General features: G+C 33.1%; 1 protein-coding gene and 3 long non-coding RNA genes across 6 annotated transcripts; 1 reads left to right on the top strand and 3 right to left on the bottom strand.

The window, feature by feature from the left end:
* Positions 1-891: 891 nt before the first annotated feature.
* LOC135846440 (uncharacterized) lies at positions 892-1,425 on the bottom strand. The gene is made up of 2 exons (XR_010558964.1): positions 1,285-1,425; positions 892-1,214 (listed from the first exon to the last, which is right to left on the bottom strand). It is a non-coding gene; the product is annotated as an uncharacterized LOC135846440 (long non-coding RNA).
* Positions 1,426-4,017: 2,592 nt separating this feature from the next.
* Positions 4,018-5,872, top strand: LOC135846438 (aspartate and glycine-rich protein-like). 2 transcript variants are annotated; one of them, XR_010558962.1, is made up of 3 exons: positions 4,018-4,327; positions 4,423-4,966; positions 5,210-5,872. XR_010558962.1 is itself a non-coding variant. In XM_065365532.1 (2 exons), the coding sequence occupies exons 1-2, from the start codon at positions 4,230-4,232 to the stop codon at positions 4,814-4,816; spliced, it is 492 nt and encodes a 163-aa protein (XP_065221604.1). In that variant the 5' UTR covers positions 4,018-4,229; the 3' UTR covers positions 4,817-5,114. The 2 variants fall into 2 exon arrangements, 1 of the variants encoding a protein (XP_065221604.1); XM_065365532.1 differs by lacking the exon at positions 5,210-5,872 and having other exon boundaries at positions 4,423-5,114.
* A 4,801-nt stretch (positions 5,873-10,673) lies between these two features.
* Positions 10,674-13,324, bottom strand: LOC135846745 (uncharacterized). 2 transcript variants are annotated; one of them, XR_010559014.1, is made up of 3 exons: positions 12,997-13,241; positions 10,775-11,815; positions 10,674-10,688 (listed from the first exon to the last, which is right to left on the bottom strand). It is a non-coding gene; the product is annotated as an uncharacterized LOC135846745 (long non-coding RNA). The 2 variants fall into 2 exon arrangements; XR_010559013.1 differs by lacking the exon at positions 10,674-10,688 and having other exon boundaries at positions 11,534-11,815; positions 12,997-13,324.
* Positions 13,325-15,890: 2,566 nt separating this feature from the next.
* On the bottom strand, positions 15,891-17,173 carry LOC135846744 (uncharacterized). Its single transcript, XR_010559012.1, has 3 exons — positions 16,986-17,173; positions 16,813-16,890; positions 15,891-16,140 (listed from the first exon to the last, which is right to left on the bottom strand). It is a non-coding gene; the product is annotated as an uncharacterized LOC135846744 (long non-coding RNA).
* Between the last annotated feature and the right edge of the window lie 792 nt (positions 17,174-17,965).

The raw sequence follows: 17,965 nt of genomic DNA, 5'->3' as shown, positions 1-17,965 counted from the left end.
TTTCAAATTTGAATGGCGAGTTCGAGAGTTTTCAGCTGCATTAAAATATAATTTTGTTTGATAATTTGTTATACTTATAGACCTCCAATCCTCGTTTAAAGATTTTTTTCCCTACTCAAACTACCATACTCTGCCAAATTGTCAGGCCAGTTTGAGCATTTTTAAAACTTTAATTACTTTTTTCAGAAAACAACGTGTAAATTTCCAAGATTCAAAAGAGTACCTTGATGCTTCAATAACTTCAATAAATGGCTGAATAATATTCTTACTTTTACTGTACGTACTGGTTTAAATCTGGATTCTATGAAGTTCCTACTGAATTGGAAAACCTCAACGTATCAGGTCAGCTGTCACTTCGCAGTTCTCTGTTCTCATCTTGTGCTGGTCGAGTCAATTTTGCTCTACCTCATCATTTCATTTATGTGCCTGCCTATTGCCTACTTACGATGTAACACAATTGCCTACTCATTAATTTTATTTTTAAAGAAAAAGTATCGCACAAACTTTCAATTCACGTTGAAAACGTTCAAATCACCATGCAGAGGGCCCAAATTTGGAAAAACTGTTCAAAAGAATTAATTTTTTCTCCGGAATTTTTCGATGGTGTCTGCTAGAATATTGTTCCATAAAAACTATATTTAAAGCTACATATTTTTCTGAGTTCTCTCAAGGAAATATCTCGGTCGCTTATCTGTTATTGATTCTACTCATTTTTTCAAACCGAATCATGAGGAACCCATAGTGTTAGTTCGCGAAACAATTGTAGCTGTCCAATCGAAAAATTGAGGGCTCTACAGGAATTTGAACGTCGTCGGTACGACACCCGAAATATGCAAACTTTCAAAATAATGCCCATAATATTCTACTATACATATATGAAAATTCAATTAGTAAATTACTACGGATGCTGTATTTATTTTATTACCATGCGAATAAACGAATAAGAATAAAATTCTAGATAACGGATAGAATAGACAGATGTGCACCTCCACCTACCCAAGTAGATAATATGGTACTATGGAATTTAAATTCTAAGCTTTAGGTTGTCTATGACTTGTACAATAATATGATTAAACATAGGTAAATTTATGAAATTACTTAGTATGTAAAGTGACGATTGGGATTTGAATGTATGGTTGATTATGACTTGATGGATTCTAAATAATTTCTCCAAGTTGTATCACTTCTTGCCTAGACCGCCGCTACCTCCAGTGCTGTGAAGAATGCGTTATTAGTAATAATGATGAGTATAGATAAAATACTTTTGAAAAAAAATATATATACAAAATCAAGGATTAAAGGTATCTTATCCTCCTCCTAATGATGCTTCAGCATACATAGCCAACTGACAAACAGCGAACACCGCCATAACTGCAACGTTCATCAAATAACCGAAACCCATTTTTATGTTTTTTGCTTTGAATAAAGTACACAGTACAGTAATATAGCACTAAATGTAGTGAACTCGTAGTCGTAATTGTTGGAATTGTGAATGATTTTTACTATTCGTTTCTCGAGTATTTATATTGTTCTGCTTTGCTAAAAAAAAAATACTTCAAAATTTCATTATAATTATTTTGATGAATTTGTTATTCGCATAAATTCGAATTTCAACAAAGAGGACTATAGGATTTAGCCTGTCATTAATTCGAATGATTTAAGTAGGTGCGCATTATTAAAGAGACCGACTCACTCCATAGATAACTAATCGCAAATGATTTATGACTTCTACAGATCCTATCGCTTTTTTTTCGTATTTTCCCCAATTTTGCTCATTTTCGTTGGTGCTTTACTCGTGCAAGAAAATTTCATGTTGCTTTATGTGTCTGTTTGCTTATTCCAGCTTTGTCTGTGGCGAACTTGATCCATTTTGGATACATAATTATTAGTCATTTTTACCTTACTTTACTTTTTAAAAATGAACTTTTTACGAAAGTTTTTTTTTTGTTTTACAAGATGAATTCAGAAAAGTGAATTTTGGTAGGCTCTCCTATCTCATTGTTTTTAAACAATAAACCAACACTTTTCGTTGCAAAGTAAGTTTCCAATTATGGATCATCCTTTTTTTTCTCCAAAATTCTGAAAAAGTGATACTTACCTAACTGAATACATTTGAAAAGCTACGTAATTACAGATTATTGGTTTTTATTTAGAAAAACAATTGAAAATATGAAAGGATGGATTCCCAAAGAGAGCCTTGTTAGCGGCTACAATCGAGACGAAGTAATTTAAATCTTTGAAAAGGCAACTTTTCTGTTTCATCAATTGTAGGCTGATTCATAACGAAACTGATTACATTGATTTCAACTTTCTCTTTGTTGAATTAATTCCATTGTACTAATTTAATCACATCTTATCACTTTCTTCACAAATGAGCGGGTATCAAATCAGATCAGCTCAGATACGATCAATTTCTTACCTATATTCTTATTCGATCACATTCAACCTTATTTTTCCTCTGTGAAATTGTTTGCAGTAGTTCAATGAGGAAAGTTTTCAATATCTTCGACAATTTAATGAATAAACGTTGAATTGAATTGGTTCCTTATTACTTTTGCAATGGAAAAGATAAGGTTATACATACCTAACTGATCTTTGAAAAGTGAGTGTAACATTATTTTTATGAATAGAAAGTTTCATATCTTATTGGTACAGCTCATAACTAAAATACCTACTCGTAGTAGTATGTAGGCAAGTGGTTTGATTGAAAATGTTCGATGTAAGGATGTGTGATGTGGAAGGAGAAGGAAGAACAATCAGTTGTAAAATTAAATAGCGCGCAATCTTGAAATCATATTTTATCATCAATTGGCTTCACAGTAAGTTGGTTCGCTTTTATCCTAATAAATACTAAGCACATACTTGAAAAATAAAAAATAAAAAAAAAAATAGAAAAATAATAAATTGCCAGAAACACACTGAATAATATTCAAATAAAAATTACTTATTGTGAGTCTAGAGCTTATTACAAGATTAGTTAAGAATAACATTCCATGTACCTACCTAATGTAAGTATTGTGTACCTATTTATCACACATATTAGAATAATTGAAAATATTTGCTTTTAGCTAGTCACGATTGATAATTAAAAATTTTAATAAAATGAACAGTGATTAATTATTGAACGTGTTCGGCAATCAATTAGGTAACCATTGTACATAATATGGACTGGTGTTTGATTTAATGAATTCTGAAACTAAGCGTTAAGCGTGGTTACTTCAGATATGATGAAGAATGAAGTGTTGTTGGTAATAAAGACTAAATACTTCTACAAAAATGATGCATTACTTTATCAAAGATACCTAGCGTTCATCAAATAATCGGATAATTTTATTTTTGCAAAGTCTTCACTCAAGGTGAAAACTCAACTTTTCATAATTATAAGTACTTAGGTACAAAAATTGAAAGTTATCATTTGAAAATTTGAAAAAATTATGATGAATTTCCTTTTTCACCTTTTTTTTAACCAACCCGTTTTCAAAATGGAATCGCAACATACCTGAGTGTAAATCAAAATTCAAGACATCAAACAGTGAAGTGGCTTACAGATTGCTGCTAATTTTTAGGCACCAAATTTGGTTACTGATTTATCTTTTCCTCGTTATCTTTCACCAATGACCTTCAACTCAAAACGTGTGATTTTCCATTTGTTAGAATTTCAAAGAAAATTGAGTTCAAATATTCACTTAAGTATTGTTGATAGGTACGACTCCACAGTTTCTCTCCTTCCTCATTTCAAAAGTAATGATAATGAATGAGTGAAGGATAAGGCCTAAGGGACCCAATTGGTAGGTAGAAATTGACGTGTCACGCTACATGTTCCAAAACTGGGGAAGCTGGTGCATTGAGAACCATTAAATTGAGTAGGTATTCCAGAAATGTGATGTAGTCGGTAGCTCGGTACCCAATAGCGAAGCACTGGTAGAATTAAAATAAATATCTGAAAAAAACAATTGAAATCGAAACTAGAAAGCAGCCCTTTGAAGAGTTACGTTGTCATAAATCACTGCTTACGCAGTTCGGCCCCTTGAACGACTATGCATCATAACCCAAAGTTGAAATTCAAACTATCAGAGTAATAAATTTTGCAAAATTTGAATTTTTTGAAGCATTTTTTGACGCACAACTGTATAAATACTCTGGAAAAGAATTGTCAAGTTCACAATTTTTATAATTACGCTTTTGGCGCATTTAATGCTAAATTGTTGCGTTTAATTGAGAAAGGAAAAATGGGATACGGTTATTTGATGAACGTTTTAGTTATACCAATGTTGGTTTTTGGCCAATTGGACGTGTTCTCTGAAGCTGAGGAGGAAGCACATCTCTAGTAAGATCGTCTTTGATTCATACATTTCTTTCTAAACGTATATGTAGACATTGAGTACCTAGTCAAAATAATTGAGAACCTCGTGTTCCTTACAGTGTAAAGTCTGATATCGCCAAAAAATTATTAAATGCTGTTCAAAAATTTGGATCTTCCCAAAATGGCAATGATGATGATGATGATGATGATGGTGATGGTGATGGTGATGGTGATGGTGGTGGTGGTGATGATGGTGATGATGGTGATGATGATAGTGGTGGTGGTGGTGATGATGATGATGATGATGATGATGATGATGATGATGATGATGATACTGGTGATGATGATACTGGTGATGATGATACAGGTGATGATGATACTGGTGATGATGGTGATGGCGATGATGATGATGATGACGATGACGATGACGACAGTGATGATGATGATGATGACAATGATGGCGATAATGACGGTGACAACAATGACAACGATGACAACAACTCAGTGTGTTGATTTTCCATCCAACTCGTGGTGATGACATTTGCTCGAGTTCGGCGTGAATAAGCTGCGGAAAATTCATTAAATCAAACAGACATCTGAGGCATCCAAATCGCAATAGTCAGCAAAATTCTTCAATATTCTTTTTAAGTTTAATTCACAAGTGTAAGTCATGGTCATAATCAACTAGGTACAACATTTTCATTTTTAATAACGTAGGCTCGCTCTTATATATGCATTTGTACATAATATACCTAGTGGAATGTTGTCCTTGATTACTTTTTTACATAGTAAAGCCAATTCAACTCACCAACGAGATTTTTTGTTTTTTGTTTTTTTTTTTAATGTCTGTTTACTTGTATGATTTTTATACCTATATCCTTATGATAATCGTCCTAATTTTTTCAGATTCTCTTTCCTAAGGCCATCTTTACGAAACACTCTGTTGTGGAGCTTATTATAATTATGTAGGTGGAGATTATATCATAGTAGAAAACCGTCTTTCCTATCTAATTATCAAATTCGTTATTTTTGGAAAGTAGTTATTGCCAATTGAAGTTTGAGGGTTGCTTGTAAATTAATCAAAGTTGAGTGTTAAGGAGAAGGGTAAAAAAATCATTTATTGCGGGCAAGTTGGGAGTAAAATAGGTTGGCAGGTAGTTAAAACAAAATCAAAGTTCGTAGTTTAAATTGTTTTTCTTTATTTTTTCAATAGCTATAAATCGACGTAAATATTAGCAAAATTAAAACAATCTATTGAAAATAATAGTGCATGTTAATTGAATAATAATTATCCTTATTTAGACGTTGATATTGGAAATTTTAGCATTTCATAATGCCGTTACTAGATATACCTTTACTTTGTTCAATTTTATGTGTGATAATACAAAGTTTTCTAATTCTAGTCAAATACGTATGGTACCACTTACTACCTACCTAGTTCTAATTATGCTTAGGTACTTTTAAATTGAATGTATGTAAAAAAAATCAATCTTCAATATTTTACACCTTAGTATCTACAAGTTGAATTCAAGCTTTAAAAACATAATAAACTTTATTTCAACGACAATCTTAAAACATTCATATTTGATTCTCTGGTGAGTTGGAAAGTATACTTATTTCAAGCACCTGTTGCTGTGCTGCATCTACTTTCATTTCGAGATGCTCTCTTATCGAAGTAGAATTTCCACATTATGAATGAATATTGCAGTTCCATGTTCAATGCATGTACTCGTAATTCGAGTTGACCATTACGAAATCGCGTTAATAAATCTTCAACCAGTCCCAATCAGTCGAGAAGGTATCGTTCGCGAGTCATAATCAAGGTTAGAAAACATTCGAGATGGGTAATTTTCAATTATACCTACGAGTAGGTACATTTCCGCACGTGACCTTGTCGATTTTTTTTTACCGCTGGTTCATTTCGAGTGCAATATAAAGGTTACAAGTACCTATACGTGTACTTTCTCTGGCAAAGTTCAATAATCTATTTGACCTGGGAAATGGCCACTTGGTGGTGTGTTACGAAACATGCTTATTTCCATGTTGGACATCGAGTATATATGCATCGACGAAGAGCATAGATATATTTGCGTAATTTATACTCGTATCATGCAGATGTAATGGGAAGCAGATGATCGTAATTTTATTTTAGATTCTCCAAATTCGTTTTTTTTTTTTTTTTTTTTTAGTGCAAATCTTTTTAAACACCCGTTGAAAGTGGCGTAAAAAAAAGATTTGCGACCTCTTCCAGCTGATTTGGATCCTCTATGCAAAATTACTCGTTCTTCCAGTATGAATTATAATAGACTTTCCTAGACTTCAGATTGGCTTAACAGTGGTCACAAAGTTTGATTTAAAAAAAAAAAAAAAAAACAACTTGGTACATGATCATAATAAAGGAACATTTTCATGTTTTTTTTTCAGAATGATTTTTTACAATTTCTCAGAAATATGTATTATGAAAAGTAATTTTTGAAGAAATTCTGAATAAAACGGAGAATCGCACATTTATTTGAAGCATCAAGCCTAACAATGTTCGTGCTTGTTCAAAGGGCCGAACTGCTATTGTCATCAATGATTTACATTTATAACGTTGTTGCACTCGAAACACAAAATTTTGTTCAATATTAAACTGCACGTTACACGCTTCTCATCAGAACGAAATTTTGAACAATTGAAATTGATTTTCATATATTTTGTAAATTTTTGAAATTTGTGAAAAGGGTCACTCAAGTACACCAATCACAAGTGTACGTGTTAGAGTTAACACGCCTATCACCAACGAGCTATTTTTACTTACTTACACGCTACTCAGATTACAAGTCGATTTCTGATAGTTTCAGGCCGTTTTAAAGCCTGTAGTGGGGCTGTACCGAAGAGGTCTGGGGGGGAGGGGGGAGCAAATCATAAAAATTGAAATTCCGACTCCATTTGCTTCTCATCTCAATATTCCCACTAGAATTTTTTTTTTCAAGTCATCTTATCCAAAAAATTTGGATGAGAATTGATTTATAAAAACGACGAGGAACTCTCACACGTTTTCTAAAAATAAAGAGGTTTTCTTAGGGTGCATAATTTTGGAAAATTATGCAATATTTTGCATCAAAAACAAACATTTTTATATTGCAAACCATCTGTATTCATAAAGAAATTTTAAAAGGAAGGGTAACATTACATATAGCACCCAGTGAAGCGAGAGCGCAATATTTTTGAGTAAAATCTTGAAATTTTGCAGTATTCAGTTAAAAATCAAGTTCGAAATTCTCAAAATTTTCACATTTTTCCAATGTTTTGAATTTATGAAACTTAGGAATTGAGAATCACCGTATTGCTAACTTTTTTAGTTTTCCAAGATGCCTGGCGGAAGCTTCCCCGCCTCCCCGACCCCTTGTCGACTCTGTTCTCTTTATAATTGGCATTGTCATTTATACTTACATTTTCAACTGACAAAAATTACGTAACTATATTTTTGAGAAAATTTTGAATGGCACAACTGAAATTTTGGCCGAAGGGTGTGTTGCTTGATACCCAAGGAGTTCTCATCAGAAATCGATTATTTCTTACCTATCTGATTATTTAATACATGACTTGAGAAAACTCAAAAAAAACCGGCGCATGGAAATCAAATTTAGACCAAAGAGTGTGTGCTTGATAGTATCGATTTTTATGGGATAGGTGGTAGGTAGGTATATCTTAATCGACGACCATTTTTTTGAACTGGTCAAAGCTAAATCGAAAGAGCATGCGAAAATCCGTACGTGCCCTATTTTTGACCACCTGAATTTATTGGAATCAGCTTCTATGGTTTTGAGCAGTTCTATATAGATCTACTAGCAGATTTTTGATAGATGAAATTTCCACGTAATTTTATCCAATGAAGTTGAAAAACTAAAATTTACTTTGCAAATTGCAACCTAATTTCAACATGTTGAGTCGATTGGAGATGTGTTTAAGCCATTCTGAAGCCTTTAATCATATTTTTGACGTTTTATACTTTTAAGAAGTGTCATAAAAACCTGCGCTAATTAACATTTGGCAAATACAAATGTGACTGGTGCTCCTTAGTGGCCCAGTTTTTCCAAAATCATCTTTCTGCTATTTCGGAAGTGTGTATTATTTCTCCCGCGATTTCATTTTTTAAAATTTGAAACATTTATTGTTCTGAATTCGAAATTTCGCAGAATATTGAAAAACCAACACTGTGCAGTGTGCAGGAGCTGAAAGTGAAAGCTTGGATCTGGAAATTGTTGAATGTTGTTGCCGTCCTTTCGATCTAACGTATTTTAATTATAATCTGAGGAAAGTATTCCGGGAAGTCCTTTCTTCATTATATCTATTCTTTTTCTAATTGACTTATAAAATGGGCGTATTGGGCGTATTCTTTAACATATGGTTCAGGAGAATTGTGGAGGCAATTGCTCGTTAGTCTTTTTTTCTTTTATGAAACAGAAAGAATTGCCTAGGTATCGTATTTTCTCGAGTATTTACAATTGCTTAGAAATATTATTTTAAAAAACCATTTAAAATGCTCAACTTACTTTATTATGCGAATAAGGATACCTTCCACCATACGTTAATTAGGTACCCAAGTACATTAAATCTTAAACTAAATAAACGTGAATTCCGGAAAATTGGTAACTTTGATGACCATTTTGGTTTGAATATGTGCGTAATTTGATTAATTCTGCATCTGATTTACCTCGAACACGAACTGATATTCATTTGCCGGCGCCTTGGACGGCCCCGGTGCCTCTTCCGATACTGTGAAAAATAAGCGGGTAAGGTGATCCTTATTTTAAAGTACGAGTACCTATCGTTTTTTTTAAACTGCTCCTACGCTTAAGTAAAGTTGTTGGCTTTTATCAGAAACTACCTAATTCCTTATTTCTTGATTTACATCTCTGTATGCATAATATTTTATTCTGTTGTACCTCATGGTGTTGAAACTAAATTATAAAATGCTGATTTCTTCATTCATTTATTCTTTCCCGTTCAAAAAAGTCGTACTGAGAGCCTCCTTCTATTTTTCAAATTCGGAAAAAACAAAACGAAAGTTGGAACTCAATTTTTGTATTAAATACCTATCCGATTTCCGCGATAAAACTTTTCTAAAGAACCGCCTTCCATTTTCTAAACAGCATTGGTCCCCCATGTACAGATAAGTTCTGCCAGTTTCCCAAACAATGTTGATTCCTTTGCGCATACATAACCCCCAAAATCGATAAAAATCAAAAACCCACAATTAAAAGAAAAATCGACGAGTACCTATGTATTTGTTGAAAATGCTTAATTTCTGTGTTTCATAATTTCTCTAAATGATACCCTTTGGAAGAAAAAATCTCACGTATTTTTATCCGTTCAAAAGGGTATTCTATTTATTTGATTTTTTTTCAACTCTTTAGGGGCTCCTTTGTACTGAAAAGCCAGCATTTTTTAAGAGCAGAAATTTTTAAGAGCAGTTCTCACTCGGAATTCGAAAATTGTTGAAAAATTAAATAAGTAATAAGTACCTATAGTAGGTTAATTCTCAAAAAAATGGTCAATTTTGATGTGCATAATTTTGAAAAACAAAAATCATTTTTTTGGAATGACCCCCCCCTAAAACGGCGATAATAAGGATTCTACCCTCATCGATGTGTAATACAAGGTCGATTGATATGTTTTCGAGGTCGTAGAATTCGAATCTGGAGTTATTTTTTTGTAGAAGTGGTGGGTGAGGCGTGGAGAGGGGGAAAATGTCAAATATTGCTTATAATTATCGTTTAATAATATCTCGATATGTTTTCGAAGCCGCAAAGTTCGAATCTGGACTAATTTTTTTAGTAGGGTGGTGGTGAGGCGTGGGAGGGGGAAAATGTCAAATTTTGCTTTTATTAGATATCGTGTAATAAGTTGACTAGCGCGATAAAAGTACAGCTGACTGAAATTTGGCCAAGTCGATGGACAAATCGAATGTACACCAATGAAAGGAGGGGCTAAAAATCTCAATACCAAATGTGAAATGTGTAGGGGGCGATCCTTTCATGGACCAAAAAAAAAAAAAAAATCATGCTAAAACCTCTGAGAAATTTGTCATGTATCTACACGAATTTTACCTTTTTTTGAGAATTACGAATTACCCAATAAATGAATTTTTGCTTAAAATGTTCTTGTATTTCTGCAGTAGAGCCTCACTGAGTAATCTCTTTTTTGATAAAATAATTGATGAAAAATGTTTTATTATAATATGTATTTTGTTTTTGTTTCAATTTCAATTTGTGGAAGAGGAAGCTAAAAAATTCGCCAAAATATGTAATAATCACATGGAATATAAAATATAAGGACGCTCTAATTTATAAAAACGATGAGTACGAGTATATCGTACCAATGGCAGCCGCATGTGTCACTATAACGATATCATTAACATTATTATTATAATCAGTTATTTAAAAAAGTACAATGTTTAAATCAATGATGATTACTTATACTCACCCGCCTATTAATCCTCCTCCACCTCTACCTCCACCTCCTGATCCTCCTGGGCGTTCAAATTGTACTCCTTGTGCTTCGACAAACATAACGAATTGATAAACAGCCAACACCGCCATAACAGCAATGTCCATTAAATAACCGAATTCCATTTTCATTTTTTCAATAAAATTAAACAATTTAGTTGAATGTACTAAACTTGTAATAGTTGGAATTGCGAATGAGTCTAACCATATACCTACTGTTTTACAGTATTTATGCGGTTCTGTGCCAAACCGACAAATACTTTGAAATTTTATTTTTGAAAAATTTATGATCTACTCGACTGAAATGTTTAAATTTTTGAATGACCGCATAGTTCGTGCTAGATCAAAGGGCCGAACTGCAATTGTCACCAATGATTTACATTTATATTAGCGTTGGAACGTTGCACTTGAAATACGAAATTTTGTTCAGTACATAGGTACAAAAATGCACGTCACGTCACCTTCTCCTCAAAAAAAAATTTGAGCGACCGAAATTGATTTTCAAATGTTTGGCAAATTTTTGAAATTGGTAGAATTAGCTGATTGGTGGTGGGCGTGTTAACTTTAGCATATATAACTCGTCGTAAAATTTAACAGGATTTTGACATTTCAAGTGATTTTTCGAGTCTATTGCTCGTTCATTCATTTTTTCTTTCATGCGAAACAGAAAGAATTACTCGTCGTATTATTTCGAGTTTTTACAATTTCTTAGAAATACCATCAGTTAAAAAGGCCATTTGTGATGCTGAATTTTATTTTATTATGCGAATAAGGATACCCTCCACCATACTTATTACGTACCTAATACATAATTAGGTACTCAAGTACATACATACATTAAACCTTAAACTAAATAAACGTGAATTCCGGTAAATTAATAAATTTAGTGGGTGACCATTGAGCTTTGAATATGTGTTTAATTTGATTAATTTTGCAACTGATTTACCTCGAACAAGAACTGATATCCTCATTTGATGTTCATTTTCCGAAGCCGTCGATACCCCCGGTGCCACCGATACTGTGAAAAATAAAAGGGTGAGTAGGTGATACATATTATGTACTAGCTGTGGCGATCCTTGTTCTGAAGCATCGCATTTTTAAAATACTCCTACGCCTAAGTAAAACAGTTGCCTTTTATCAGAAACTTTCTAACGTCTTATTTTTTTATTTACACACTCAGCGTTATGTATTCTGTTGTAAGTACTAAGTACCATCATATAGTGTTGAAATCCGTGCTACAAGACACAAGATACAAAAATATTTATTTTGGCAGTAATGTCAGCACAATAATTTGAATCTTAAAGAACCAGAAATGTTTTAGCAGGCTAAAGTGAGTTTTTTTTTGGGGAGGGGGATTATTTAGTGCAGTTTTAACACTGTTAAAAATAGATGAAATTTTTTATTTCATTGTTTTGATTTTTCAATTGTGTGACAAGAGGAGGGTTCTAAACAGTGAAACCAACATTTCCTGAAGTACCAAAGTGTTTTGAAAAAATACACCTCGTTCATACAAAAATATAATATTTAGTAGAAGTAGAATTCTATGGCATGCATTAAGAATTTTTCATTTTTTTTACTTACTTTCAACTTTGGGAGCCTTTCGGCAACACGTAATTGTTAATTCGGGCCTTCATCGGAAGCTGAAGTTTTTAAATATCGTCGTCCTACTTGTAAAACAGGGTCAGTCATGATCCGGATCATGATCCGAATCATTTTCAAAAATTTGATCTTGATCCGTGATCCGGATCACAGCCAGTTGTACCTAGTGATCCGTGATCCGGATCCGGATCACTTATTTTCGGACCATTCAACGGATCACCATCGATACCATCTTTTCTATTATAGGTACTTTTTTCATTTTTTCCTCACTTTTCACCTTTTTATTTGTTTTAAAATTTTTCATGTAATTAAAAAAAGAGAAAAATCTAAAAAGATTTCAAATAAAAATGATTTTAATGTTATTAAATTAAATTAATAAATTGAAAGTTCAAAATGAGAAGTTTGATTTGAATAAAGTAGTGAGATCAAAACATGGAATGTGAAAAATAATTTGTTTTTGTTTCGAAGTGGAAGAACAGTGCAAAAAAACGGTTTACACAATTACACAATGTGTGATCTCAGAATTGAAGATACCAGCTTTTACAACTAGGGCGACGATGCTATAGGTATGTTATGTCAAGTTGAATAAAAATTTCTTACCCTCCTCCATGTCCTCCACCTCCGACTCCTGGTGATCCCAATCCTCCAATTTGGGCTTCAGCAAACACAGCAAACTGACAAACAGCGAGCACCGTCATAACTGCAATATTCATCAAATAACCGAACGACATTTTTCTTTTTGTTTTTTGATTTTTCAAGGAAACAGACGTATTATCTTTAATAAACTAAAAAATGCTTCTGTAAAATGTACTTAGTTGGGATTGCGAATGATTTTCACCATTCATTTACGGAGTATTTATACAGTTCTGTGATAAACCGACAAATACTTTGAAATTTCATTTTTGAAATATTTATGACCTATGTATGTAGGTACCTGCTCTGAAATGTTTGAATTTTCGAATGACCGCATAGTTCGTGGAAGTTCAAAGGGCCGAACTGCAATTTGTTACCAATGATTTACATACATATAACGTTGACCCTGAAACACAAAATTTTGTTTCATATAAAAGTGCACGTCACTCTCATCAGAACGGAATTTTGAGCGACCGAATTTGATTTTCAAATGTTTGGCAAATTTTTGAAGTTGGTAGAAAGATAGATCATTGATGGTAGGCGAGTTAACTTGAGCACGTACATACATATAGCTCGTGATTGGTACTTGAGTGACCCACTTCACCAATTACTTACCTAACATTTTTTCGAAATTGGTGTGTTTCAGTTCGGAAACAATATCTCTCACAGATTGCCTATGGTTGCAAGCTATTTTGGAGCCTCCAGTAAAGCTGTACCGAAGGTGTCTCTCAGAGAGAAAGGGAGAGCCGAACATGAAAATGTTTTTTTCAAATCATCAAGTCCTAAAAATTTTAATGGTTATTGATGCACAAAAAAGGTGAAAAACTCTCAAGCGTTTTCTAAAAATATAGAGTTTGCTAGGGGTGCAACATTTTGGAAAATTATGCAATATTTTGCAACAAAAATCAAAAATGTTTATCGTATTGAAATATCACATTGCCTAGGTAGGTACCTTACCTATATGTACAGTACATACTACATTCGCAATGCACAATGCAAGGCATTTCCATCTACCTAATACCTTCATTTTTAACTGACAAAAGAAATGCATGCTATATAATCAGAAATCGATTAACCCAACTGATTATTAAATTCTTGACTTGAGAAAATTCAATAAACCAGCGCGTCGAACTAATCGGCCAAAACAATTTCGAACCGGTCAAAGCTAAATCGAAACTTCGAAAAGTGCATTTCTAGATTTTTGATGATATTTTGAAAACGTTGGAGTCGAAAATGTGAAAAATCCGAATTTCATCAATGATCAAATTGATCTAGAAAGTGTAAGTTTGGCATGTACCTGCCCTATTTTTGGCCACCTGAATTGATTAGACACGGTTTCAAATAGTTTTGAGCTGGTCTCTGGATCCGCTAGCAGGCTTTTGAAAGTTGAAATTTATTTTGTAGCCCCCAATCATATTTTGGATATTATTCTATAATATTATTTTTCAAAAAGTGCCATAAAAACCTCTCCTAATTGAAATTTAGCAAATACAAATGCGGCTGGTGCTCCTTAGTGACCCACTCGACCGATTACACGCAGTTTCTCCAAAATAATTTTTCTGCTACAATTCAAATTAAAATCTGAGAATAGCATGCTCTGCTGGGGAGTTCTTTCGTCATAGGTTTCTATTTTATATCTGATTGACTTATAAAATGTGTAATTTTTTAGGTGCCAAAAAAAAATGTACACATTTAGATAAATTGGAAAAATATGAATATTACTTGACATTTCAAGAAAGTTGAGGCAATTGCTCATTCATCTTTTGTTTTTCTTTTATGGAACACAAAGAATTACAGGGTGTCTACCAGGTCGCTATGTCGCTTAAAGTCGCGAAAAGTCGCGATTTTGAAAATAGGTCGCTAAAGTCGCGAAAAGATCTCGATTTTCGGCAAAAATACCAAAAAGTCGCAAAAAATTGTCCCGATTTTAATTTTTTTAAACTTTTTGTATTATTATTCAATGTTAATGCTACTGCCAAATTAGCATTTTAAATAATCATAAAAATTAAAAATTTCAAAAGCTTTCGCCCTCGCTTCGCTCGGGCATATTATTTCATTTTCTTTGGCCAAAGGTTGAATCTTGATGATAGAAAAATTGACTTCTCACATCAAAAATGATATTTTTTCACTTCTGGAGAATTGTGAATTTTCGTTTTACCAGTGCTTTTGCCCTCAGTTGGCTCGGTTCGTGCGGGCCATGTATGTGTATTTTTAGAAATACCTATTGTAATCTTTTGGAAATTATTGTTAGATTGCTGGAGGAGCAGGACCGTCGAGAGGGGGAAAAGAGGAGAGTTTACCCCGGACTCGCTCATTCTGGAGGGTCCGACAAAAAAAGGGCCCGTGATGGAAGAAAAACGTGTTTGTTTACTTTTCAAAAGTCAAATTTTCAAAAGCTTTTGCCCTCGCTTCGCTCGGGCTTGTTTTCTTTTCTTTTTACACATCGAACTTTCTGAAAAAATATCATTTAACTTCCAAAGTCCTCGCTTAAACAAAAAGAAAAATTAGTGGTTGAAATGACTAGAAAAAGAACAATCGAAGAAGTTGAAATTTTAGAACTGAAGAAAGTCAAGTACATAGATGGAAAAGAAAAAAGAAAAGCTCGAAAATTTGGATGACTATTTATGTCACATGGAAACTATTGAAAGTTGTCCAAACCTCCCCCTCCCACCACCCAATAAATGCGAACTTTATTGAAAGCCAATTTTTTTCGTTAGAAAATGGGGGGGGGGGTACTGAAAAAAGGTCGCGAAAAGTCGCTATTTTTGAAAATTAAATTTTGGTAGACACCCTGAATTACCTGCCTATTGTATTTTCTCGAGTTTTTACAATTTCATAGAAATAGTATTTTAAAAAGACAGTTTTGAGTTGCTGAATATTTTATTTTACTATGCGAATAAGGATTCCTTCCACCATAAGTACATACCTACTACATTAAGTACATTAAATCTTAAAATATGCAAATAAACGTGAATTCCGGCGAATTAATTAATTTGGTAACCATTGTGGCTTGCATATGTGCGTAATTTGATTAATTCTGCAACCGATTCACCTCGAACACAAACTGATATTCATTTTCCTACGCCGCTGATGCCGCTGTTGCCTCCGGTACTGTGAAGAATAAAAGGGTGAGTGGATACAACTACGTCTAATGTGATCCTTTTTTCAATGTATCGCTTTTTTAAAATGCTCCTACGTCTAACGTAAGTACAGTTGTTTGGTTTTCATCAGAAACTACCTAATTCTTTATTTTTTGATTTGCATCTTTGTATTACCTACCTATGTATTCTATTTTACTCCATATAGTGTTGAAATCCGTGTTACAAGGTTTGGCATCAATTAGGCACAATAATTTCAATTATAAAATCAGAAATGTTTTGCAGGCTAGGGGGAGTTTTTTCTTGAAAAAAAAAAAAAAAAAAATTCAGAGCAGTATGTATGTTTTAACCTAGACGTCGAAAACAGATGAATTTTTTCATTTCGTTGTTTTGATTTTATTCAGTAGAATTCTAATATATGGATTGAGAATTTTTCATTGCATTTGTTTGATTTACTTTCAACTTTAGGAGCCTTTCCGTAACACGTAATTTTTAATTCGGGGCTTCATAGGGAGCTGAAGTTTTCAGGGATGAGTTTTTTCATTAAAATAAACAATTTGAGGGTTTAGAAGTAAAAAAAATCATCAGAAAAATGTTCTCATGTGAGTATAAATGAGGACCTTTCTAATAATAATAATACCTAATAGCTGCGTGGATAGGTCTAGTTCTACGTAAAATTTCTTACCCTCCTCCTAGTCCTCCTCCTCCGTATCCTCCTCTGCCTCCTTGTGGTATACTGACACCACCGCTACCACCACCGATGCTGTGAAGAATGCATTATTATTGATAATGATGTGTAAATACGTAAAATACTTTGGAAAAACAAAATACAAAATCAAGGATTTTAAGGTGTCTTACGCTCCTCCTAATGATGCTTCAGAATACATAGCCAACTGACAAACAGCGAACACCATCATAACTGCAATTCTCATGAAATAACCTAACGCCATTTTTTTTTTTTTTTTTTTTTTTTGATTACCTTATTAGTAAATATACTAGATGCTTCAATAATACTAGTTTGGGATTGCAAATGAAATTAACCATTCATTTGTTGAGTATTTATGCAGTTCTGTGCAATACCGACAAATACTACAAAATGTCACATTTTGAAAAATTTATTGCTCTGATATGTCTCAATTTGAAACATGAATATTCGCATAATTTGTGCTAGTTCAAAGAATCGAATTTCAATTGCGCCGCAAATGATTTACAATTGATGTTCTTAACCACCGTTTAATGTTTCAGGTTTTCATTTCAAATAGGTAGGTATGTACCTACTTACTTTTTTTTTAGCTTTTTTTAATTTAATTTTTTACAAGTGCTCAACCTCAACATAAAAGTTTGCAAGCCTTCACTTATGACTTGGCTAAAATTTCGTACCATTGAAAGTACATGTCACCAGTCACCCACTTGTCAAAACTGAATTTTTATACCCGTTGAAATTGATTAATCGATGTTTGGAAAATTTTTGAAAATTAGCGGGATTAGCTCATTGGTGGAAGATATTGGTTCTAATTTTTTTACAAAATGATCCGCTGCTGTAAAATCGCTACCTTGCCAAGTCTGAAGAAAACTACTTTTTACCAACTAACTAAATGAATAGTTTAAAAAAGTAGATATTGCATAAAAATTATGCATCGCTTGCATAACAAAGAATGCCACAAAAAGTAAAATATTTTTTAAAAACAGTGGCGGTACGCAAAGTACCTACGTTGCCTTTAAAAATGAAAATAAATTGATATTATGTATTTTCCACCAAAATTGCTCTAAGTGTCTCATCTTTTTGCCAAAAATTGCCAAAACACGCCAAAAAGTCTCACTTTTTCACCAACAAATTG

The sequence above is a fragment of the Planococcus citri genome, chromosome 5, assembly GCF_950023065.1.
Source record: "Planococcus citri chromosome 5, ihPlaCitr1.1, whole genome shotgun sequence".
NCBI lineage: Eukaryota > Metazoa > Arthropoda > Insecta > Hemiptera > Pseudococcidae > Planococcus > Planococcus citri.
This window is presented reverse-complemented; position numbering and strand designations above follow the sequence as displayed.

What these genes read in the sequence shown, in the direction of transcription:
- LOC135846438 (XM_065365532.1), top strand. Translation starts at nt 4,230, where the DNA reads ATGGGATACGGTTATTTGATGAACGTTTTAGTTATACCAATGTTGGTT. An exon ending in GAGGAGGAAGCACATCTCTA is followed by an intron (nt 4,328 to 4,422) that starts GTAAGATCGTCT and finishes TGTTCCTTACAG; the next exon opens with TGTAAAGTCTGATATCGCCA.